The 25,740-nt window shown below is 46.9% G+C and overlaps 1 protein-coding gene across 1 annotated transcript in view; it reads right to left on the reverse strand.

The window, feature by feature from the left end:
- Positions 1–25,320, reverse strand: part of UBTD2 (ubiquitin domain containing 2) — a 43,231-nt gene extending 17,911 nt beyond the window's left edge. The window contains exons 1-2 of the mRNA XM_059483687.1: positions 25,251–25,320; positions 1,299–1,535 (exon numbers count right to left, since the gene is read on the reverse strand). Of these exons, the coding sequence (XP_059339670.1) occupies positions 1,299–1,535; positions 25,251–25,320 (307 nt within the window). The remainder of the gene's footprint in view (positions 1–1,298; positions 1,536–25,250) is intronic.
- Positions 25,321–25,740: the final 420 nt, after the last annotated feature.

Raw genomic sequence — 25,740 nt, forward strand, 5'->3', positions numbered from 1 at the left:
TTGTTTTCCAAATCTGGGAGCCTTGTACGGCCCATGAGCCGTCCCCTGTTTTCCTGAGCCACACCAGGCACTGCCCTGTGCCCCCAAAGCCACACTGAGCCTTCCAGGCAGGATTAAACCGCTTCAACTTTGGCTTTCTCCAGCACAGCCCCGTGTGCCAAACACCTTCTTGCAGGGTTTGATGCCATAAATTGAGTGTTTTCCCCTCAAGTGCTGCTCATCTGTGCTGAATGCACAACCCAGCGCTGCCAAAACAGCTCATTCATGGGGGCTCGTCAAATTCATTACAGAAATAATATCCCCCTCGCTGCTCCTGCCTCCAAACTTTCATTTGTTGAGATAATTATGTTTTTACCAGGCTTTGGTATGGTCAAACAGACTCAGAGCCTCACAGAGAGGAACTTTCTCACATTAAAGAATTTTTGAGGGCTGCAGGCTGATGTGAGGGACACACCACAGTGAGAGGTAACCTGGATTTTATTATTCCACCTTCCCCATGTATAAATTAAATTTTCCTGGCACCGACAATTGTTATTTTAGCAACTAAAAACAATGCAGCAACTCCCTTAGGTCTGCAAAAATGCAATTTCCGAGTTATTATTTCCATTTATCCGAATGGCGACTTGATCAGGAACTTCTTGCCTGCCCCTCTCACTGTATTTCTGTTAGGAATACAGGCAAGTGATTTATTCCAGAATTGTGGAGTAAGGGAAATATTACTTGGAAAAAAAAATCCCACCCAGCAAGATTCAGAATAACAAAACAAAGTGGAAAGTACCCAAAATAAGACCTTGCAGTTTATCTCACACAGGATCTAACAGCAGATTGCCAGCCCCAAATTTTGGGGAAGTTTTTTCAGGCTCTTCAGAAGAGAAAGTTTAAAAAAACCCCATCAGTTCAAGTGCCAAAGAAACTCATAAAATCAGGAGGGAAAAATAATCTACTTCCTTACAAAGAGAAGCTGGGGAAAAAGTTATGAAAATGGTGCCTTGGAGCATCCAGGTGTTCCAAGAGATTACAGAAAGTCCCAAGTGCTGCCTGGAAAGACCAGACCCAAGCTGAGTATTCCCATGGACCACATCACCCATTCCACTGCAGCAACTACCAAAAAAAACAGATTTTTTTTTTTGGTCCTTCTATATATTAACACCATTTTGCTTGGAAACTGTGAACAGGAGCATACTCACAATAAAACCCAGATATTTTAAACCATTCCACCACTGATTTTTGGGGTAAAACCATCAGGATTTTTAACCTGTCACCCTCTGGAGAAGCCACATCCTGTGAGCTGCACCTACCATGGGGTAGTGTTATGTTTGCACCATCAATGATTGCTTGTGCCAGTTCGTGGTCGTTGCTCTCAAAGGCGTGGGCAGCAGCCTTGAGGGCATCCCAAATCTCCTTCCTGCCCTCAAAGGCCGGGGCTGTGTCCCAAAATTCATCCCTCTTACTGCGCAGCTGCCCGTCCGTCATGGGGTAATCGCTCTTCCATTTGGGCTTCTCCTTCTTCAGGGGCTGGTTACGACCAAGAGCCACTGTGGGGACAAAGGAAAAAGGAAATCACCAAAATAACACCACAAAATTCCCTTTGGTTGCTTTGTTTAGGGTTTTAACTTTTCTATTTTTCACATTCTGTGCTGCTTTAGTGTGTGGGGCTGGGTTCACATCAGGGGATGCTGAGCTCTGTGCACAGAGCAGGGACACAAAACAATTCCTGCTCCAGCTGGGCACCAAGGACAAATGATCCAAATCTCAGCCCAGGAGCACAAACCCCGTGGGCTGGAGAGAGAAAAACAAGCAGGGTGGGACTGCCTGGGCTAAAGCTGCAATGGGACAATGAACTGCAAGGTGCAAATGGAGCAGAGCTGATCCCAGGGACAGAGCCCGTGCCCGGCCGTGCATTTTGGGGCCATTTTGGTTCATCTTGGGTTCATTTTTTGACCATTTTGGTTCATCTTGGGTGCAGCCCTGGCTGGGCTCTGGTGCTGCCCAAGGTGCATCCATGGAGGAGATCCTTTGAATGAATCCCTGCTTTATTCTTTAGCTCTGTCTGGTCTCTGTTCCAGCTCAGCCTTCCCAAGGCATCCCCAGAGCTGAATTTTCAAGCCTGGTCGTTTTTGTTCATCACCTCCCAGGTGATGCAGTGAGAGGGGTGTTAATTATATCCTGCTCATGGTTCAGATCTTCATTTCTTGAGATATTTATGTTTTTACCAGTCTTGCATGGTCAAAACCAGACTCAGAGTCTCCTCAATTTCCCCAAGAGGTCAAAGGACTGTGGAGCTCAGGAGAAGGGAGGTGATATGGATGTGGGCCATGCAATTGTTATTTGCTACTTTTAATTAGGAGCTGACTTTGTTTCTGTGCAAATGCATCCTCCTGCTTGCTGATTTCCCCTGGAAATCCAGGAATCCATCAAGGTTTAAAGAGCATTTCACTCCTTCTCAATAAACACAACCCCATTTGCTTCCCTTGAACTACAGCTATTTTGGTGTGATAGCCACTTTGAGGTTATCACACAGGTATAAATTTGACAGATTAAAACTCCCTGCTCTCATCTCCATCAGTGCCTGTTGCTGCAGCAGGAGATTCCAAGTTCACAGAGGTTTTAAGGAGACCAAAACCCCCAACAGGAGGTTAAGCCTTTATTCAATCTGACCCCATAAGAGCAAAGAATGATCAGCTTCCTTTGCTGGCTCAGGCTGACAGACACGTCCATGAACCTGAAGTGTAAATCATGGAAAAGAGGAGTTTGAAAAGGATTCCTGCTGGTGAGCTGACAGTGCCAGCTATGCAGAGGAATGAGCTTTCTGTGGATTAAAAACATGGGAGAATGGGCTGGGTTGGAAGGAACCCTAAAGATCATTTAATTCCACCCCCTGCCATGGCAGGGACACTTGCCACCACCCCAGGGTGCTCCAACCCTGCCCAAACTGCCCTTGGACACTGCCAGGGATGGGGCCACAGCCAAGAATTTCTTCCCAATATCCACCTAAACCTACTCCCTGTCAGTCTGAAGCCGTTCCCAGTGTCCTGTCTCTCCATCCCTTGGAAATCCTCTCTCTCCATCTTTTCCTTTGTCTGCATCTGCAGCTCCCTCAGACAATTGTGTCACCCCAAAGCCTCTCCTCTGCAGCTGAACAATCCCAGCAGAGCTGCTCCATCCCTCCCACCCTGCTGGCCTCCTACATTTGCACAGAAACAAAGTCAGCTCCTAATTAAAAGTAGCAAATGACAATTGCATGGCCCACATCCACCGACTCCAGCCGCTCCTTGTGTCCCACGCACAACACAACAATAATAAACTCTTAAATCCTTTCAAGTGACCACAAGCATTTATTGCTTTTTGTTTCCAGGGGATTGCTTCCATGGGACTGCTTCCATTTGCTTTTCAAAGCAGCGCTGACCATTTAGCAGACTGCAGAGCTGCAAGCCCCAGTGTTTACAAAACACCGAGTTTCCTGGCACAGCCCAGCCTTTCCCAGTCCAAGGCTCAGCTGAGCAAGCCTGGAAGATGATGCTGGGGCAGCCTCAAGCAATGGGGCTGTGCATTAAACCCTGTACATGCTAAAATTCTAAAAACATGTGGGAAAACACTCCAACGAGGAACTGTTTCCCTATTAAGGATTAGCAGCCAGAGCATGACATTTTCAGCCAGACAGAACAGGACACACTCCAAGAAATTTGGGTCAGTGGATATTTTTTTTTCCGTTCCACTTTAGCTCACATCTGTTTGCATCCGCTCAATGGATGCTGATTTGTCCCACAGGGCCCTCTCCTTGTCCCCAACCATCAATTATGGAAGCAGGTTAAAGGCACTTCCCTCAGCCCACTGCAAATCCAGCAGCCCACTCCTCTCCCTGCTTCCCACTCTGCCCCAGACTGCACCCAGATTTATTAAAAATTGATTTATCCTCACTCCAGCCGAGGCTCAGATCCTCACAGCCTCCAATAACTCCTCCCTGGAGATCCCATCCTTCCCACACAGACAGCAGTGATCATAAACCCAGTGATAAATTCTTTTTTTTTCTGAGTTGGAAGGAAGGGTGGTGGAAGAAAGGGACTCTCCAAATGGCTCCAAAGCCAAATCCACTCTAGCAAGCCATCCATCCCAGGACTGAGCCTTTAAACACAATCTGGCTTCAGCACAAGCCAGTATTTAAAAAGACCTTTGGTGTGTTTATCATTTAATAGAAGTGCTTCAAGGATCCCCAAAAAGCTTTATGCCTTCCCTGAAGAAATATTCATTATTTAGCTCTGTGGATAGATGGGGCAGAATGGATGAGAGAAACTTATGCCATGTAAAAAAATAATGTGCAAAAATGCCCAAATATTTCCCTTTCCAGCCCATGTTTTAGTCACTAAAGCAAAACATGTGAATTTCCACAACCAAACTTTCGGACCACATCAAAGCACTTTCCCTTTTCTGTTAACAAGGCTGATAAAGAAACAAACATCAACAGTCTGAACCACTTAAAAGTATTTACAGTGTCAGTTTTCTGTTCCTCACTTTGGAAGGAAATTAGAGCTCAGAAGGAAACCCTGACTTCATTTCAGACCATACCCATCACAGGCACCAGCAGCTTGCAGCATCCAGAAAAGAAAGCAGCATCCACATTAATTTTTCATCTTACACCACTTCAACACGAGTAAGAAATTATTAATACCCTGCTGGAAAGCAGGAATTGTTTTCCAAATGCCAAGAAGAAGGCGCGTTCTCTCTGAAGCAAAGCTCCAGGTCACCCTCTCAGCAGAGGCCAATGGCTGATATTTTTGGCAAGGGATTTATTTAGAATGGAATATGGAAATCAGCACTGGTCTACTTTTCAAAAAGTGAAATATCAGCAGCCACACTCCAAAATGAGCTAGGCTGTTGTTCCAACAGCTCAGGTGTGCAGGTGGGGCTGTGCATCTCAAAGAGGGTAAGAAATGCACAGAGTTTAGGGTGGAAAAGCCCTCCCAGCCCGTTGAGTCCCCACCTTGTCCCCAGCCCAGAGCTCCAAGTGCCACCTCCAGGAATTCCTTGGGGCTGGGGATCCAAACCTCCCTTCAGATCTGCTTGGAAAGGTGGTGATGGATCAAAGACTGGACACAAACTCTTGGAAAGGTGGTGATGGATCAAAGACTGGACACAAACTCTTCTGAACATTCTTTTCCAATCCTAATAATTCTGTTTAATGCCTCAAAGTGCCCCAAACCAGTGGCACACATGGGCTGTTCCTGCAGGATTTAGCAGCATTCCCTATTTGCCCTTGCTACCCTGGATCAGGATTGCTCCTGTCAGCCCCACTGAACTCCTACAAAGTCTTATTTTTCAGAAAGAAAAAATGTATTTCTCCAATCCTCGCAGACTGTTTTATCACCTGAACTGTAAATTTATTTCCCTTCCCTGCAGCTTCCCATCAAAGCAATGAATCTGGAAGGTTATCTCTGCTCCTTATGCAGATAAACCCAGATATTTAAATCAGTTTCTTAACAGGATGTCAAGAAACGTCTCTGTGGCAGTTCTTTGGAGCAGCTGGTGTGTTTGTTATGTTGCTATCACTGTGGATATCACTGTGGGTATCACTGGTGCCTCTTCTGAGGGGGACCAGATGAGCAGGAGCAGCTGCTACCACAGGATTCATGTATTAAAAGCCAATATCCAGCTACACAATCCATAATTCCTAATTTATACCACCCGAATTACAGCACTCCACCATCAAACTGGGAATATTTCAGCCCCAGAGGGTTTTGTGTCAAATCAAACATGGCCAGGCTGAGCCAGGGACAGCTCAGAGCTCTGGGGAAGGGCAGAACTTCTCTCAAATCTCTCTCTGCTTCAGGTGGGACCTGGATCTTCCTCCTCCCCACTCTCTGACCTGCCAGGTAACTCTGGATAAGGTTACCTGAAACAGCCCTGAAGCAGCTGAGCTCAAATCTTAATTATCTGAGCAAACACCTCTGCTGCCATCAGCATTATGTGAGTTTTCCCTCCCACCCCATCCTTCAAACATCTTGCACCTATTTCTAAAACTAAAAGTAGGACCAAATTTGGCTGTTCTATCCCTGCAAGTGCTCCACAGAGAATTTCCTCCCTTCCCTTGGAAACACAAGCATATGTTGCTTGCAGCATTAGTCTTTTACAGCTTTTGTAAAAAGCAGAGGAAAACTGGCCCAGTCTGGTGGTGGAAAAGTTTCCAGCACACAGCACCCACCAGGGCATGGAAACCCAGGAGGAGCCACCTGGATTGGATGTGTTCCACTTCAGGGGATCTCCAGGTTCATCAGCAGCTGGAGTCACAGGAACAGGGCCTGGCTGTGCTCCCCCAAACCCCTGCAGATCTGGGGGAGGGTGGACACACAGCCAGAAAGCACCAGGGAGGGACAGCCCAACAGTGGGACACGAGTTAAGAGCAGATGTAGGCAAACATTCCCAGATCAAAATGGTGAAATGTTGCAATAGGAGAATCTGGCAAGATTTATTTTATATATAAAATACAATAATAAATATATTATTTATATCATCATTTATTTTATAGCATTTATTTTATAATATTTATATTATCATAATATTTTTATATATAATGAATATGTTATTTATAATATTGTTTATTATTATATCTTATATATAAAATAAATCTGGTAAGATTTTACATATAAAATATAATAATCAATGTATTATTTATAATATTGTTTATTATTATTACATTTTATATATAACCTAAATCTGGCAAGATTTATTTTATATATAAAATATAATAATCAATATATTATTTATAATATTGTTTGTTTTGTATTATTTATTTTATATTATTTATATAATGATATTTTATATACAAAATGAATATATTATTTATAATATTGTTTATTTTATATTATTATTTATTTTATACTATTTATTATAATAAATAATAAATAAAAGAAAATGTAGTCTTTTCTTTTTTGTCCTTTTGCCTTGATTAAGAAAATATCCAAGAGATGAAGCCAACTGCTTAAGTGGTGAGAGACGACAAAGGTTTCCCCAGCCCCAGCAGGACAGGGGATGTCTCCCCAGGAGAAACCTCGATAGTGACCTGAAGGCAGCCAGGAGAAGCTGAGGAAATGTTTTACAACTTGAACCAATGATCAAAACTATTTTCTTTACCAGATTGCTTCCCTGTTGAGGCTCAGCTGCTAACAAAGTATTTTTCTATCAGGAATGAAATGCAAATAACAGTTTGCTACCCAGAAAGTTTCTGTCAGGAATAGTCCCAAGGGCTCCTCTCCCCACAATCACCCTGCACTTCTCTACTTAATCAAATGAGTCCCATTTGAAACCCATTTTGCTCCAATTTCCTCATGAGGTACCTTGTAATTTGGTATCACTACCACACAGTTCATCCTAAACATTTTGTTTGTGTTGTTCTCCAGTGTAATCCTGAATTACAACGGTGCTGGAAGAGCCAGGACAAAGGAAAAGTGCAAAAACCCAGGGAAAACAGAGAGGGAGAAAGGGAAAATTCATTGCACTTAAGCAGCAGACAATTTGAATTACATTAAGCAACACAGGCTTACACAACTTAAATTACATTAAATAGCACAGGCGTGCCCAACAACAGCAAAATGGCAGAATTTTATCTGTTTATTGCTGATTTTCAGCAATTTTCTTTTTAAGGTGGTCACATTCTTCCAAGGCAAGAAGAGGATTTTGGAACAGAAGCGGCACTGGACAGTGGCAAAGACTTAGAAGTGAAATATTAGGACAATTAAGCTTCCTAACAAGGAAAGGAATTAATATTTTCAGGGAGCCTGTGTGAACTTTCCAAATAAATACAGATAGATGGAAAGATAATGCCTGAAACTAAGTCAAGTTTTATGGTTTTTTAGGAGGGTAAAATGAACGCTACTTCCCTGGTAGAAATTCAGGTTGTATCTTGAAATAGTTGTGTACTAAAACACCGGGCTGCAGACTCAAAGCAATATTACAAAAGTGTAGGCACAGGTATTAATTCAAAGATATTAATTCTGAGCCAAGTAACAAACTGTGAAGCTTTTCAGGGCAGCAAACCCAGCAGAGACACATCAGCACACAGAAATAAACCCTCCAGCCAAGCCCTCAGCAATTTCCCCTTTCCCCCACCTGAAAGGAGGTGAAGAAAGGAAGAAAATAAACGCAAAATAATCAGATGGAGAAGGGAAGGAGCAGCAGCAGTAAAGGCAGACACCATGTGCTGCTGCTCAGTGATGGATGTGCTGCCTCTGGGGACAAGGGGGACAATCCATCACTGGTGCCACCCAGTGCCCCCAGCCTGGCACACACTGCTGGGCAGGGAATCCTTCCCTGCTGCTCCTCAGTTCTTACTCAACACCAAAAACTGCCCAGAAGAGGCTGCAGGGAACAAAATGCAAGTTCCTCTGGTAATTCCAGGCAGCTCTGGACAGCTTATCCCTGCCTTTGTCTGCACACTAAACCTTCCCCGAGTCAATCCAGAGGCTTCTCAGCATGAGAGGATGAGGGTGTATGGATGAGCTGGACAAAGAGAAAAACTGACTCTAATTAGCAGCTATTCCACTGCATTTTCCATTTTTCCCATCATTTTCAGCAGAAACTGCAGAAGAAATCAGGAGATTTCCAGGCAGCTCATCACCCCTCAAAGGAGCCAGCAGTGTTGCAGCAAGAAATAAAAGCTTCAGCTTTGGAAAACTGAATCTTTGCTTGCTCTGTGGTATTGCAGAGATCCCAGCTCATCCCAGCCCAGGCAGGACCTGCTCAGGTGGCCACAGCCCTGGGATGTCCTGAACAGAACTAAAACCAGGGCAGTGCATTTTATCTGACCTGAGGGGCATCCTCAGCCCAGAGCCAGCTGGCAAGGGGGAATTTAGACTGGATATTGGGAATAAATGTTTCCCTGGGAAGGTGCTGGGGCTGCCCCTGGATCCCTGGCAGTGCCCAAGGCCAGGCTGGATGGGCCTGGAGCACCCTGGGACAGTGGAAGGTGTCCCTGCCCTGAACAAGATGATTTTTAAGGTCCCTTCCAACCCAAACCATCCTTTGCTTCCATGATTATTATTTCCAAAAGCTCTGTGGGCACTCCTGAGTCCTGCCTGCCCACCCAGCCTCCTGCTGGGTGCACAAACAGAGGATTCTCAATCACCTTGGGTCTCAATTCTCAATCAACTTGATTCTCAATTATCAATCTCATTCTCAATCACCTTGATTCTCAATTCTCAATCACCTTGATTCTCAATTCTCAATCAATCAATCATCTTGATTCTCAATTCTCAATCTCATTCTCAATCATCTTGATTCTCAATTCTCAATCACCTTGATTCTCAATTCTCAATCAATCAATCATCTTGATTCTCAATTCTCAATCAATCAATCATCTTGATTCTCAATTCTCAATCTCATTCTCAATCATCTTGATTAAGCTCATGGCACAGCAGCTCCTGTGGACAGAGACAAATGTCTGAGGGAGAGAACACCTTTGTGGAGTCCCCACATGCTCAGGGGCTGAGCAGGGTGAGGAAGGCAGGCTGCCAGGCAGGGCACAGCCCAGGGGATGCCCGTCTGCCTCTGGAGCCCCAAACCCAGCTTGCCTGAACTCAGGTCCAACAGCAGGAGCTGTAAAACCCGGCTCAGAGTCAGCCCCAGCCCGGCAGGGAAGTTCAGTGAGGTGAAACAGCTCCAGGGGACAGACATTATCAATACAATTACCTGTCAGCACTGTTTACTCTGGAATTTAAACCGCTCCTATCTCTGGCAGATGAATGTTTTCAGCTGGATACAGCAGAGGATAAAGATTTCCCCATCCCCAACCCACAGAGTGCAACACCAGGAGCTTCAATCTGCACCATCTACAGTGCACAACTGGGCCACCGTTTTTAAAGCTGTGACAAGAACCATTAAGGAAGCTGTCAGCAACGTGAAAAATATTCTGTGTGAGGCAGGCTGCACAGGGCACACGTTTGTTGTGACTTCAGCAGCGTGTGGCTTAAACTGCAGCTCAACTGCAGCTGAGCTTGGCACCAGGGCAGCCGCACACCCAAAACAGGAGCAGCTCTGGGAATGCACTGGGAAGCTGCACAGAAGTTATCTGCAAAAAAAAAAAAAAACCAAAAAAAAAAAAAAACAAACAAACAAACAAACAAAAAAAAAACAAAAACAAAACCCACCCTAGAGCTTAAATGTATCTCAGCATGAGGAAGAATGCAACTCAGCAACTTCACCTTTAAAGCACTAAAAGCCTTTTGTGTCTCCTGTCCCTTCAGTTCCCAGGGAAACTTTAGACACATCAGATAAAAGTGCAAATTCCTGCCTGGACAACCTGTGCTGGTGCCTGCTGGGACAGGGCACTGCCCACTGCTCCAGGCTCATGGGCAGCATGGACTGAACACCAGGGAATGTCCAGTTCTGCAAAGGAACAGCTCAGGCTCACAAATTCCCTCCCTCCTTCAGACTGTTCTCCCTCTGACCTCTGCACAACAAGCATGAAGTGCTAAAAGAGTGATTTAAAGTTCACTGGGGCTGACACCACAGAACCACTGAGGTTGGAAAAGCTCTCCAAGATCACCAGGCTGTGCCCAATGCCCACCTTGTCACCAGCCCAGAGCCCTGAGTGCCACCTCCAGGGAAAAGGAGCAGCATCAAAACTCTCCCAGTGCCAAGTGCCTCCCCACACACTGACAGTGGCACGGTGACTGCCCTTTTTATACTAAAAACAGTATGTACTTTATTTACAATAATTCTCCAATACCTATCACCTATGTTAGACAGTCTGTCTCTACTCTAAACCAATCCAGAAGTGTCACCATCACAGCAGAAGATGGAGGGGAAGAAGGAGAAGAAAAAGGAGGAGAAGAAGATGATGACAACATGGCCAGATTCCTCCATCTTGCCTCCCGAACCCCCATTCTAAATCCCCAAAATTCTACTTTTTCACCCTGACAAATCCACTGTCCTTCTACTCAAGCTCTCGTGGCTTGTAACTCTTCTCCCAGCTGAGTTCTGGGTGCTTGGAGCAAGGCCAAGGCGGGGTTTGGCTCAGCAGGTTTAAACCAAAGCCTGGCTTTTCTCAGGGCTGAGCCAGGGGAGTGGTGTGGCCAGTGCTGGCCTCTGTCACACAGCCACAGCCCGGCCACACGAGGCCACCAGGAATTCTGAGCTGGGCAAGTGACACAGGACCATCTGCTGGACATCTGGGCTGTGTTTAACACACCACCAGTGCTTCCAACATCAGCAAAATTTTCAAGGGGAAAAAAAATAACAACCAAAGGCAGCCTTATCTTTCACCCTGCCAGAATGACAAAAAATATTTGGCTGAGGATTTCTTCAAACTCTGATGAGGTGTGATGGTGCTGGAAGCAGCCAGGACACCCTACTCAGCAGGACCTTGTACAGAGGGTGTTTAAATGTGGGGGATGAACCTTCTGGAGACCCTCTGGATGGTGCCACCAGTGAATTGCATTTACTACAAGTAAACCCAAAGTTCATTAAGTCATTGGATGATTTGGGTTTGAAGGGATCTCATCCAGTGCCAGCCTTTGCCATGGGCAAGGAGAGTATCTACCACCCCAGACTGCCCCAAGCCCCAACCTGGGCATTTCCAGGGATGGGGGGCAGCCACAGCTTCTCTGGGAAAGCCATTCCAGGGCCTCCTCACCCTCAGAGGGAAGAATTCCTCCCCAATATCCATCTCTGTCAGTGTGAACCCATTCCCCTCCTCCTGTCACTCCGGGCTGTTGCAGAATTCCCTCTCCATCTTTCTCAGGTTTTTCCCTCAGGTAAAACTGCTCAGACCCCATCTCAGCACAGCCAAAATTTGGCTTTGCTGCATGAAACCCTCCCAGCACACCCTGAAATCTGGGTAATTCAAGGTATAATGCTCAGGACAGATGGCCAACTCCATTTCCCAAGGATTTTTTGGCTGAACATGCCATGCTTGCCATGTCACTGCTGCCAGCACAAATTCCAGCAGGGAATGACCAAAAAAAAGCCTCCAAGTTGGTGGCTGTTTTTACAATGACCAATGATTAAATTAGCTTAGTTAAAGGATCTAACACCATGTCTTGAATTTATTCCAGTGTCACAGTTATTGGCAGGGATAAAGTTTCACATGAGCCAATTAACTAAATGCACTATTACTGTATCTCAGCTGCTTAAGCTCATCAGTTAATTAAGAGCTCAGTGTAAGCTGAAAATAGGAATCTTACCTGACACACATCCCAAACATACTTTATCTTAATGATTTCATTTTACACTCCCATGTAATGTTCCTCAGGTGCCTGAGGAAAACTGAAAGGTGATTGCTTGGTTTCAAGAAAAGTGAAAGTGAAAGTCACACAAACATTGACAGATTTCATCTAAGAAATTGGATTTCTCAGAACAATACTTGCTGCTTTATTCAGCCCTATTTTAGAGGGTACTTTTCCATAGTAAAGTTAATATTTCACATTCAATTTTGAAACTCAACTCCTCTCTGTTCTCCTGGGCAGTCACCCCCCAGGAAACTCCAGCACCCATGCTGGATAGAGCTCAGAATTTAGTGTAGAACATGTGAGCAACCTCATAAGGAATTCCTACCCTCCAACTACACATCTTGTTAAGAAATCCACATTTATCCCCGAGTTAGAGGCAAGTAATAACAGATAAGGACATCAGTGGATTGCTCAGATAATTAGAAAGCAATCTAAGCTAAAATGAAAAACGTGCAAGCCTTTGTTGCAACTTGTATAAATACCTGGATGTCTTGTACATCCAGGGGGGGAAAAAAAACCCCAAACCAACCCAAACCTGTAAATGGGAGTGTAAAAATTAAAACTCCCTCCATTCAAGGCCTTTTTATCCCCCTGTAAAGGGAAAAACCAGCCCTGTTAGAGCCTCAAGGATTATTGATGCAATCAGAGAATGGTTTGGGCTGGAAGGGACCTTGAGGGACACCCCCTGCCATGGGCAAGGACACTGCCACTGTCCCAGGTGCTTCATCCAGCCTGGCCTTGGGCACTGCCAGGGACCCAGGGGCAGCCACAGCTGCTCTGGGCACCCTGTGCCAGTCACTTCAATCCTAAGTATTTAAAATCCCCCAAAATTAGAAACTTGATCAAGGCCTCCTCCTCCTCACAGCAATGCACAGAGAGCACCTTGTGAGCTGGAAGGACCTTGGAGGAGGCACAGGAACCTGCCCTCTTCACTTCAATTGCTGAAATGAAGTGAGATTAAAGCAGCCAGAGCCTTTCCACCTTTAGCAAATTAATCTGATCTCTTTCAGAAGTCCCTGAGCACACCAGGCTTTAGCTCTATTAATGGCCTGAGTGGTGCTTGCTCAGTGTTTCCTACGGACACACAGCCCTTGAGGAACTTCCTTTCAAAGGCAGGGATCACAGAATTTGATTGAAAATGAATTTAATTCTCCACAGCTCAGGGCAGGCTCCACACTGGCAGCCCAGGGATGGTGCTGGCAATGCTCTCAGTTGTTCCAGAGCCAGCAAAAGCTGAAGCAGGGCTCGGCCATGGGCTGTGCTTGTCTTTTCTAAAAAGCTCCTCACCATAGTGCTCCAGGAGCTCATTTCTCCTGTGGCATCACTGCAAAGCAAGAGCAGAGCTCTTTGTCAGGACAGATGCACTTTTCCTACTTTTCCCCATTATTTAAGGCATAATTGATGTAATAACAGGTTAAATAAGTGAAGATGCTGGACCCTAAAGTGACTGCAAGAAAAATTCCGAGTTCAAGCAGAACTCTCCATTATTACACAGATCCTCTTCTCATCCCTGCTGCCCTTTCTGCAAGGGAAAACAGCTTCAAATTAAGGATGAGAAGTTTGAGTGGCAATGAGAATGCATTATTAAAAAGAGATTCTTATTTCAGGCATCTGAAAACAGGAGCCCACCTCTCCCACAGCTCCTCAAGGCAGGTGGGATCATTTGGTTTAGGGAAAGGAACTCCTGAAAGCATTGCAGAAATCAAACCCCAATACCCAAAGCTGATTTCACTGCAGTAGTGCAAAGGATTCCTAAGAATGGCTGCATGCAAGTCCATGACAAACTCACTAATTACTGTGCTCTAACGAGCAAGCCATGCCCAGGAAGTGCTGATTCCACAGCTCTGAACAAAGGCATCTCAAAGCCCAGAGCAGCAGAACTGGGGCCACTTTCAGACCTGAGGATGAGCAGGGGAAAAATGCATTAAAACCTGAGCAGCATCCACACAGCTCCCTGTTATTAGCATCAAAACTGCCTTTAACAAACATCAATCCCTGAAATATCTTGGTAGAAAAATGCTCTGTGAGAAAAAGGGCTCCTAATTTATTAACCTTCAACAGAAACCAGCGAAAGTTGGAAAGTTTCAAAACACAAGAAAAGAAATGGTGCAGATCCCTGAAGCTGAATTGCATGGCAAGAGTCCCCTCAGCTGGAAAAAATGCCCTGATTAATTCATAATAACCAAAGCAGACGTGTGAAAGAAGGAAGGGTGAAGGCAGTGAGCAGAGAGAAATGCACTTTATCAATGGCAGATGAACCCAGCCTGGAAATTTGGCAGGCAGAGCAATCAGATAGCGACAGAATCCTTGAGCAGGCAAACCTGGAAAGGGTTTCAAGGCAAGATTAGATCAGTTGGTAGAATTTCTAAGGCAGAATATTCTGTTTGACACAGCACTGAAGCAGAGATACAGAAGCCTTTGCCATCTTGGACTTTGCACAACTTTAAGCTGAATTGTCACTACTTAACACTTAATAAAATGGATTTTTTAGTTAATAGAATGGATTTTGAACAGGCTCAATGATCAGATCAGCAGCTCAGCATCCCTCTGGACAGAGCTGCCAAGAGATGTTAAAGCAGGACACTGGCAGTAACCAAAACACTTCCTCCCCCACCTCAAAAATATCTGCAATATTTTCCTAACTAATGTGAGCTCAATGCAAATTATTAACTCTTGGTAATAAGTTTCCCAGCACAATAAGATAAAATGCTAATGTGGTTCCTGCAGCACACCAATCATCAGGAAAAACGTGATCAGAGTCTGAAAGAACAGCAGGGGCATTCCTAAGATAAAACACTTTATTTGGGATGGATAAAGCAAGAAAAAAAAATTATAAAGGAACCTGTTGATTTCCCAAAGCAATATTGTGAAGAGGCTGTGGTAAGCATCAATTCCAATAAGTTTAAATTAAAAATTCTGGGGGAAATTTGCTCCCTGAGAACTGATCATGACTGATCCTGGGATGGAGGAAGGCTGGGAATGGGGAGTGTTTGGAGCCATCCCACTCCTATCATGCTGATGATAAAAAAGAGAATTTTGGGTTCCTGTTTAAGGGGGTGATTGTGTTTTCCCCACTGCTGAGCACTCCAACACTCCAAAACCCAGCAGATTATTTCAATTTTCAAGCTAAAATTTCAATTTTCAAGCTGCCAGAGTGATAATTTAATCAAAAGCCACGACTTCTCCTCCTCAACTTTAACCTAATTCCTACAACACCAATATTCAGGAGAACTGGAAAGGGCACAAAATGACAGCAATATTTAGGAGAAAGGGCACAAATATTTAGAAAGGGCACAAAACTTCCCAGGGAGGCAGAGCACACACAGCCCTTGAGATTCACCTCCAACAACAGCTGAGAAGAACCTGTGATGGTTTCTAAAGGTTTGTGTTATTTAGGAGAATAAAACCCCCAAATCCAAGTGTTTTCAGAGGTTTACAGAAAATAATCTCTGTCCACACTCAATTAGAAAGTCTCCATTCTGAGGCAGAGCTCAAGAACTGAAAGCTTATTTGCAACTAAGGGATTTTCATTCTGGTACTGCCTTGTAACACCAAACCACAACAATCTGACAATGCTGCTGCTCCTTTTTTATTCCCAGCTGCCAGACTAAAATCTTGTATTCCCTGCTCTATTTTCCAGGAGTTTCAGATAAAGCCAAACCCATGCCTGGAGGATTTTTGGACCTATTTCAGTGCTGTATTAAAAGGAGAGCCCTGGATACACACAAGGAATGTGATTTGTTGGGATGCACGAAGGCAGCAAAAAATGGGATTTTGCTGTAACATCCAGTGGGGCCATCCCATCTGTGAGTGACTGGAAGTGTGTGACTTCAGTCAAGCAATAATCATGTGGTTTTCTGTTGAAACTCGAGCTTTTTTGGCACTGGAACTACTTTTAGATCTGGATAAACACACAATGGAGAACCGTGGATGTGAAAAACACACAAAAGAGTGAGAACTCATCTCAAATGAGCATTTCAACCTGTCTCAGGATAATATCCAATATTGATCAGCACTTCACAGAAGGTATTTTTGTTCTAAAAGCGCTCATATTTACAGCAACCCATGTGCTTTTAACGAACTTATGTGGGCACAGAGCAGAAAAAATCACCAAAAAAAAATCAGTCTGCTACGTGCTTCACCGAGCCAAGTCATCAACATGCAACTCATGAGTGAAATCTAACCCTCAAAAAAATAAAGTTTAAATAGCTCTGTGACAGCTTTCCTCTCCTTCAGCCCTCCCAGTGCTCCTGCTCAGCTGGGAGCTGTGACTTCCCAGTTTCCAGAGCAGGTTTGGTCATTTCAGGCACGGGGAGGATGGGAATGCCCAGGGAAAGGGGCATTTTGGCTCAGCCTCAGCCATGGGGCAGTGGCAAATCTGGGAATGCTGCTCCTTGAAGTGGGAAGCACTGGAGTGCTCAGCTGAGCTTGTTTGACTCTGAAAAACAGAAAAGCTCAAACCTGAGGCAGCAGCAGCAGATTCTGCTGTGCTTTAGTGTGTGGGTCTGGGCTCACATCAGGGGATGCTGAGCTCTGTGCACAGAGCAGGGACACAAAACAATTCCTGCTCCAGCTGGGCACCAAGGACAAATGACCCAAATCTCAGCCCAAGAGCACAAACAAGAGAAAAAGAAGAAGGATGGGGCTTCATCCAGCTGGAATTGGACAATTAACCCCGATAGGCAAATGGAGCAGAACTGATCCCAGGGACAGAGCCCGTGCCCGGCCGTGCATTTTGGGGCCATTTTGGTTCATCTTGGGTGCAGCCCTGGCTGGGCTCTGGTGCTGCCCAAGGTGGATCCACGGAGATCCTTTGAATAAATCCCTGCTTTATTCTTTAGCTCTGTCTGCTCTCTGTTCTAGCTCAGCCTTCTCAAGGCATCACTGCCACCAAATTTATCCCACCTGGGAATTCACCCACCCAATCTTTGGGTGACCATTATGCTTCCCAAAACACTTCCCAACTGCTCCTTCCCCTGTCTTCGCACCCTGGGGAGGGGTAACAAGCTGGCAGCAGCCACAGCCATGCTAGGTAGGAATGGGATTTATACCTGCACTAAAAAAACATCTAAAATACATTTGTACGTTCCAAGATTTGGGCGTCCCCTTCATACTCAGGGCTTGTCTCCTCTGAGGGTCAGGGAGGCAGTGCAATGCATCAGGAGCATTTAAAAGCTCAATATTCTGCATTAAAGACACTCTTTTGACACAGCCAGCCTCTGCGTGCACCTGAGAGGGAGAAAAACACAGCCAAACCCACTGTGAAGGCACAAATCCAGCACGTGTGACACAGGCAGGGCTCGGTGACAGCTTCTCCACGAAATGCTTTGTGCAGCCAGTGCAGGGGAATTAACGATTTTCCCTTAAATTCTCCAGCCAGCCATTATCCTGTGCTTGCTGACGCTCTGCTGCAGGCTCAGGTGCTCCCAAAAAAAACCCCCAAAACAATTGGCAGAGAGGAGAAAATGGCATTTGGCAGCTGCAGGTAGCCTGTGCTGTTCTGTAGGTGCTCTTTTACAGAGTCTGTATTTACCCAGGCAGGCAGGAATCACAGGAGATGAGAGCTCTGTGGCAGGGAAATAAAGCAACAAAGTAAATGCCACGGAGAGATTCTTCTGCTGAATCCACAGTGCCCTTCATCACAGCATGGGAGCAGAGCTGCAGCTCCATGACTGGATTTTAAAAATAGAAAGGTAACAAGCTTCCAATCCCAAAGTGCTGTGCTCTGCTTCCGATGCCATTTCAGGCCTGGGAGTGCTCTCAAAGAGCACACAGCTCCTCTGGGAACAGGTGAAAAATGCCTCCCTCCAGAATCTGTTGTCTGAACTAAGGGAATTATTTATAGTTGCTACATTTATTATACATTATTATAAACGGAAAGCTGTTACGAGCTATAAAATGTTTATCATTTCAGGGCATGAAAAGTAATTTATTTCTAGAAAAGTGGTGGTAATGCTAGACTGAATATATATGTTTTAAGAGTAAACTTTCCCTGTTAAACATGTGCAGAGCCACCATGCTCTGTGTGACACATTTTCCCATTTTAGCCTCTAATCTTTTCCCCCTGGGCACTACCTGTTCTTGCTGCAAACTACTGAAGCATTTTCCACTCCCGTCTGTGAAGTGCCTCTGCTTTCATGGTTGAGAATGTGGGGGAAAAAAAAACACATGACAGATCATGCAGAAACTCCCCAAATCCCCTCCCTTCCACCTCAGCAGCAGCACAAGGATGTCTTCATACACACACACAGATAGACAGGCACACAGAAAATCCTCCAGCACATCTGAGATCCTCCAGAAGCAAAAAAAAAAAAAAATTCAGTGCTTCAGAGCTGTGCCCATCTCCTCCCACAAATGGCTTTCAAGCAGGGCTTTGAATTTTCCTTTTAAAATCCTCTCCACTGAGGAGAGGGGGAGATGGGCAGGGAAAAGGACACTGAGAAAAGGCTGGAGGGAGGAGCTGCTAAAACTGCCCTAATCCACATCCCCAGCAGCGTTTCTGCTTTGGGAAGGACAATTTCCAAATGTTTTCCATCAGGCCTGAGAGGTCAAGTGGCTGTGGAGCAGCTCCTGCAAATTGATAGCATCCAATAATTGCTCCTGCATTTATTACGTGCAGAACCTGCAGTGCCCTTGCATTTCCCAGGGCTGGGGAGCCTCAGGATGAGACTGATGGTATTTTAAATATTTAAGGTAGTCTAAGAAAGCCTCATTCAGCATTTGAGACAGTTTTTAATCTAATCCTACAACGGGGATCAGAACAAAACCACTTCCTGCAGTTTGCTGTGCCCCATCTTTTGTCCAGCTCTCATTGCATTAAATCTGAGTGTGCCAGGGCCAGCACAAGGCAGCAAATGCAAAATCCAGGTTCCAGCTGAACCTTAAATAAACCACAAGAGACGTTTTCCCTGCACACAGGTCCAACAGGGCAGTATCAGCTGCCATCCTGTGCTGGAGGTGTTTCCCACACTCAGTGCCACCAGCATTCCTGCTGCTTTGGGATACAGGAGGCTTTGGATCCATCACCTTTTCTGCTGTGGATAACTCAGTCTGAAACACTGAATTACACTGCAGACACAGCCCCCACGTGAGGGGAAAGCTTTTTGTTTTCTTAAAAAACAAGAAAACAAACCAAATCTAAAAAAATCCCCAACAAAACTGACAAGTTCATTTACTTCCTAAGTAGTTGCACATTTCTGTTTTGTCAACTCTAAAATGCCAGACAACACAGAAGCAGCAGATGAAACTAACTAAAAACCTCAGAGTGCAAGAAAAGTGTTTTATTCTACAGTCAGGTACTGATCCCAGCTTCGTTATTCCTCCACAGACAGCACAATTTATTTAAAAATGCATCAGACATTTATACACAATGTCTGTATAGAAAAGAAGACGAAGATTGTTACATCACACTCTAAATTATAAGGAGGAGTTATATTCCCTTCTCAATCATGGTCATTTGCTCGTGAATTTCCAAATCTTTATATTCTTTCTTTTTTAAAGGCAATCAAAGCAATTAAGGCCAACTTGACCCTTCCTTGTACCTGCAAGAAGACTCACAGGAATTTGCAACTTAACCACGAGGCAAATCTGTATTTCAGGCTTCAACTGTATTATAATTTGTGACTCATAAATTATATTATTCAACATTCACATGAAAAATAATAGCTATCACATTACTTGCTGCAATGAGAGTGCATGGCTGCTTTGTAGAGTTTATTCAAACTGGCAACTAATAATATTTTCCATTTATCAAAAGTCTCCAAAGCACAATGACTGTTCAATTTATTGTATTTAACATTCAGTGAAGGAGGATGTTGTCGTTTTCAACACTGCAATCCAAAACAGAGAAATTAAAATAAATCACTTCATCCAGAAGCCAAACAAACAATTACATGGAGGAACCAGCCAAAAAGGAAACCAAACAGCTTCGTTTGCCAGCCCTTATTAACAGCAAAAATAACACTTTATTTGGGTTTCTGAGAGCTCCCTGTTATCACCTGGAAAACAAAACCGAGTCCTGTATTTGACAAATGAAAGGTGTCATAGCAGTAGAGTGACAGCCAGGAGAGGAACACCTGGGACTGAATTATCAGGGGGTGGCAGCACCCATTCCCAGACCACAATCACCTCCAGGAGGCTGTGGGTGCCCAGCCCTCGGGAAATAAGGCTTATAATAGATATTGCAGATAATATAATAGGTAGATAATATAATAAAAGGCTAGTTTTATTCCAAAGCCATGATAAAACCCCTTGTGGAAATCAGAGACTCCTTTAGGTTGGAAAAGACCTTTAGGATCATCATTAACCCATCACTGCCACCTCTAAACCACATCCCCAAGTGCTCCATCTACACATCCTTTAAATACACCCAGGCATGGAGCAGGAAGGATTTGGAGCAAATTTCAGTGTCATGCTAAGCTTTTTTGGTTATTCCGTTAAAAAAAAAAATCCAAAATGAAAACAAACCATACAAAACACCCCCCCATTAGGACCTAACAGCAAAAGCCAGCTCTGATTTCTGAATGTTTTTGCCAGCTCTGTATTCCAGACCAGCAGGAACTACCTGAAATCCAGAGGTGCCTCTTTCAGATGGCAGTGAAAAACCATCCCAGCCTGCACCCAACAGCTCCAACCCACTGAAAAATCCCTCTGGGAGACTCTTTGTGTGCTCCAGCACAAAAGGGAGGCACCAAATGCTCTTAAGTGCTCAGTCATGAGCTGCTTGTTTAACCCCCGTGCCAGCCAAGCAGAGCCCGGCTGTATCAGTGCAATTGTGAGCCACAAATCTCACTGCTTAATATGCAAATTCCCCTGGTCAGTCTTGCAGAGAAGCACCATGAAAGCACTTATTGTGACTTCCAATTAGCCATGTGATACGCAGCCCTGCACAACACTCAAGGAAAATATTTAAGAAACTGTTGTCCAGTTGCTGAGAGCAGAGGTGGAGCACAATATTTGCCTTTCTCTGAGTTAATGAAGCTCCAGCACTGCCTCAAACTCCACGGGAGGAATTGAGAGTTGGAATAATCTCCCATTCTTGCAGCCTTATTTCCACTTGGCCCTGTTCTCACTGCTGGGTGATGGGGGCAGCAGGAAAGAAGACAAATTTCAAACAGAATCAGCATCTTTGCTCCCGACGAAGGGTGACAAGAACTGCAGCAGGCAGGAGAGCATCGTGTCAAGGAGAGCTCAGCAGCAATCAGACAGCTGCAGCCAAAATCCCTAATCTGGAATGACTCCTGCTCCCGGCCACTGGATTCCCTGCTTTTCCCTCACCCCACACGAGTCACTGTCTCACTGAATTCACCACGTCAGACAAAATAACATGCAGCTTCTGAGAGCGGTGAGAGCTGCCACAAGAGAATGAACAGGTTCCTCCTTTTGCTTCTCAAAAAGAAATTGAGGAGCCCTCCAGAAGGACTGGCCTGTGGGGTGGGAGCTGGCACAGCTCTGCTGGTTTTGCTCAACTGAACATACCTGATGTACAGGCACAAGGGCAGAGTTTGCCAGCAGTTCATTCCAAGCCCAAAGCAATGCCAGAAGCACAAGTGAAGAGGTCACACAGCTGGGGAGTGGCTGCAGAACAGTTATTCCTCCCTGTTGCCACCATCCTGCAGGAACTCGGGCACCTCTGGCAGGGCACAGCTGGAAGGGATGCAGCGCTCAGCTCCTGAAATCTTGGGCTGTTGGGTGGGAGACAGCTGAGCTAAAGGGATGAAAACCTGTGTCTATAACCCAATTAATGATGTCCTTTAATGACTCCCCAATTAATCCACCCAGGACACCCACGACAGTTTGGTGCTGCTGGGTTTTAACACACCGAGCATCGAGGCAGGAACTTTTCCTGCCTATGCCAAACAATGTCCTGGTGAAATGAGAACTTGCTAAAAAGAGCAGTGCTAATGAAACAGCTGGTACCAATCTGCAAAGCCCATTTTATTTCCAGCCCGATGGGCAGAGCAGCATCTGTTAAATTCTTGTTGAGGAACAGCCTCCTCCTGCTCCGGTCACTGCAAACAGAGCTGTGCAATAAGCTGGGCTTTTGATTAGCTCCATCTCACACATGCAGGCACACCTGAGGATCCACACCAGCTCTCCTGACACACACAGGCACATCCTGACCTTGAAAAATGCCCACAGGAAGAGACAAAAGCAGCACACGTGGCCAGGACATGCCGTCAGCTCTGCCAAGCTGCACACGAGCAACGGGAAGCGCTGGCCACGGACAAAAACACTGAGGAGAATACAGGGATGTGACAAATCCTCCTCTCAACTCCAGTAACACAATTGAGCACGATTTTACCACTCCCCACTGCCCTGGAATAAATTGAAACTGGGATGAATCAGACTCGAGAGCTGGCTCTGCTCTCGCCCAGCATCGCACACAGCCGCTGCTGGCTGATCCAGCTCTTGGGCGCCTGCAATTCTCCAGGAAACTTTTCCATTCTGGGGAAAAGACAAAGCCTCTCCAAAACAAGTCCATCACTGGCAAGCTACAATCATCATGTTCCAAAACACCTTCCCAGGATTTCAAAACGTTCTGGCCCCGCTCACCCACAGCGATCTGAAAGCAAATGTAGCGGGCGAGGTCACAACCCCCGAGCCGGAGGAAATGAGCCTCACTGGGGAACAGGAAAAAGTCATCTCTCTGCACAGGTCTGAACTCCAAACCATGCTCACTTCTGCTTCAGCTGCTTCACTGGCTGATGCCTCCAGACAGAAGCTCCCTGGAGAGAGCAAGCCAGGTTTGAGGCTTGGCAGAATTTGTAAAGCTCGGAATCAGCACGGGCTGGACTTTGGCACCTGGGGAGTCACATTTAGGGGAGATACTCAGAGCTTCCCCCAGCTTAACCCACCCCCCCTTTCCTCCTTGTGCTGAGGCAGGAACAGATCTGTAGCATTACAAAACAGGCTATTGCACACTGGAGCTGATTGTTTAAGACAGTCCTAAGAAGCTCATAATTCAAGCGAAATTTCAGCGCTTCTCACTTTGGCGAGACAACCTTAAGGAACATTACCCTGAGAGCATGAATCAACACGAGCCAGCTGACACGAATTTCACATCTCTTACATCTTGAAAGCCCAGCTGCTGTTGTAATGCAGCAGGCACAATGGGTTATTTAACCCCAGAGCAGCAGAGTGCCATGCCCTGGGAGCACCAGGCAGGGACACAGAGCCTGCATGGATGGAGCCTGCCCACCTCACACGCTGCTCTGGGGCGTGGAATCTGTTTTACAATATCACCCAAAGCCTGATCGTGTTCTTCTCCTATCTCATTCATTCGATATCACAGGTGAGATAAGAGCAAGGAAATTAAACCCAGCCTATTTCTGTGACATGATCTCACCTCATAACACCAAAGCACATCTCAGGACAAGCACCAGTGGAGCTTTTAATGCTATTTTTTGGTCAAGATTTTGGGCTATGTGATGATTCCTGCTGTTCTGTTCCTTTGACTGGTCCAATCTGCTCAGCACACCTGCAGGTTTTTACTGGTTGGTAAATGTGCTCAGTACAGATGCATCTTAGGTAACACACTCCTTCTCTTTTTACTAATAGAGTAAGGAAGACTCACACTACTCAAAGCTATAAAATTCCTTTCAATGACACTGATGTGATTAAATCCACAGGAGGTTGTGGAGCCTCCCTCTCTGCAGACATTCCAAACCCACCTGGATGTGTCCCTGTGTCACCTGCTCCAGATGACCCTGCCTCAGTAGGGGGGTTGGACTGGATGATCTCCAGAGGTCACTCCCCAACTATTGGAGTCCTCAACCCCAATTATTCTTGAATTCTGTGAAATCCCACACAGCTCCTAGCAGCTGGAATTCTGGTGTTTCCATGAACTCTGTATCTGGCATGAACCAGCAGATGGTTGGTTCAGATACAACTCCAAGTGCTGCATATTTTTACATTACAGAATGACAGCAAAGGCACTGATGGAAAGAACACCCATCAGCTGGGACATCCGAAATAAAAACCAGACTGATAGATAACATTCTGTAAAACACAAGGAAAAACACAGACCTAGATCAGCAATTCTCCTCCTGAAATCTGCGGACCCTGCATGCACGAGGACTACCTATAAGTCAAGTGTCCTGTTGGTAGGCTGACTTTAAATGACTATAAAACACACACAGCTCAGTTGGAGAACCTCAGGGGTCCACAAACCTGAGAGGGTTGAAAAAGCAATCATTCAGGCATTTAGCTGGAGAGAAACCCGCTGGTGAAAGGCTGCTGACACTGCAGCAGCATTTGCACGCTGGCTTTGCTGCCCAGGTCGGGCTGCGCTCGCAGAGACCACGCTGCTCCGTCCATACATCCATCCATACATCCATCCATGCATCCATCCATCCATCCATCCATCCATCCATCCACGCAGCATCTCCAGCCGCTCCGGTCGCACGGGCGGCTGGGGCTGGAGCCAGGCACCTCTCCCGGCTGGAAAATAACCCCGGGCCCCGCAGCACTGCCAGGATCTCAGCGAGCCGGGGAATCATTGCCCGCACACCGCAAGGAGGGGAGCCCGAGGAAAACAAACTTCGGGAGCCCCGGGCAGGGCCTTTCCCCAGCCGGGCTTTATTTCGGCAGTGGCCGCGTCCCTGAGCCCCCCGGCACTGCCCGCCGAGACAGCCCCGACACCGCTCCGGTATGGCCCGGCCCCCCGGAGCCCCCGGCACAGCCCCCGGTGGACACAGCCCGGTATAGCCCCGGTATAACCCCGGTACAGCCCCCGCTGCGGCACCGGTGGGCACAGCCCAGGCCATCCCCCGGTACAGCCCCGGTACAGCCCCGCACGCCGGGGCCGCGGAGCGGGGCGGGGGCTGAGCCCCGGGGCAGCGCCCGCCGAGCGCCGCCGGCCCCGCCGGCCCGGCAAACTTCGGGCGAACGAGGCAGAGAAGCCGGGGGATGGCCCGGGGCACGATCCGGGCCGGGGCCGGACGCGGCTCCCTCGCCCGCCGCAGGCCCCGGCCCGCAGCGCCCGCCCCGGGGTCCCCCCGCGGGCCCCCCGGGCCGGCCCGCAGCGCTCACCTCCGGTGCCGTCCGAGTTCTCGTTGAGGCTGCCCGAGGAGTCGTGGTGGGAGCCCACACACCCGCCCATGGGGCCCGCAGACCCGCCGCCGAGCCGCCCCCCGCCCCCCTCCCCTGCACCGAGCTCCGCCGCCGGCCGGGCAGGCGCGATGGCTCCGGAGCCGCCTCCCCGCTCCGCAACGCCGCCCCCGGGGCGCGGCCTGCGCCCGGCCCTGGCACCGCCCCGGCACCGGGACCGCCCCGGCACCCGCACCGGGACTGGGACCGGGACTGGGGCCGGCACCGGGACTGCGACTGGGACCGCGACCGGCACCGAGACCGGCACCGGCACGGCCTCCGGCCCGCGGGACCGCCCTGGCACCGCACCGGCACCGGCACCGGGACCTCACCGGCACCGCCTCTGGCCCACGGGACCGCCCCAATACCGGCACAGGGACCGGCACCGTGACTGGGATCGCCCCGACATCGATGCCGACACCAGGACCGCCCC

Source organism: Ammospiza nelsoni, chromosome 16, assembly GCF_027579445.1.
Source record: "Ammospiza nelsoni isolate bAmmNel1 chromosome 16, bAmmNel1.pri, whole genome shotgun sequence".
NCBI classification, from domain to species: domain Eukaryota; kingdom Metazoa; phylum Chordata; class Aves; order Passeriformes; family Passerellidae; genus Ammospiza; species Ammospiza nelsoni.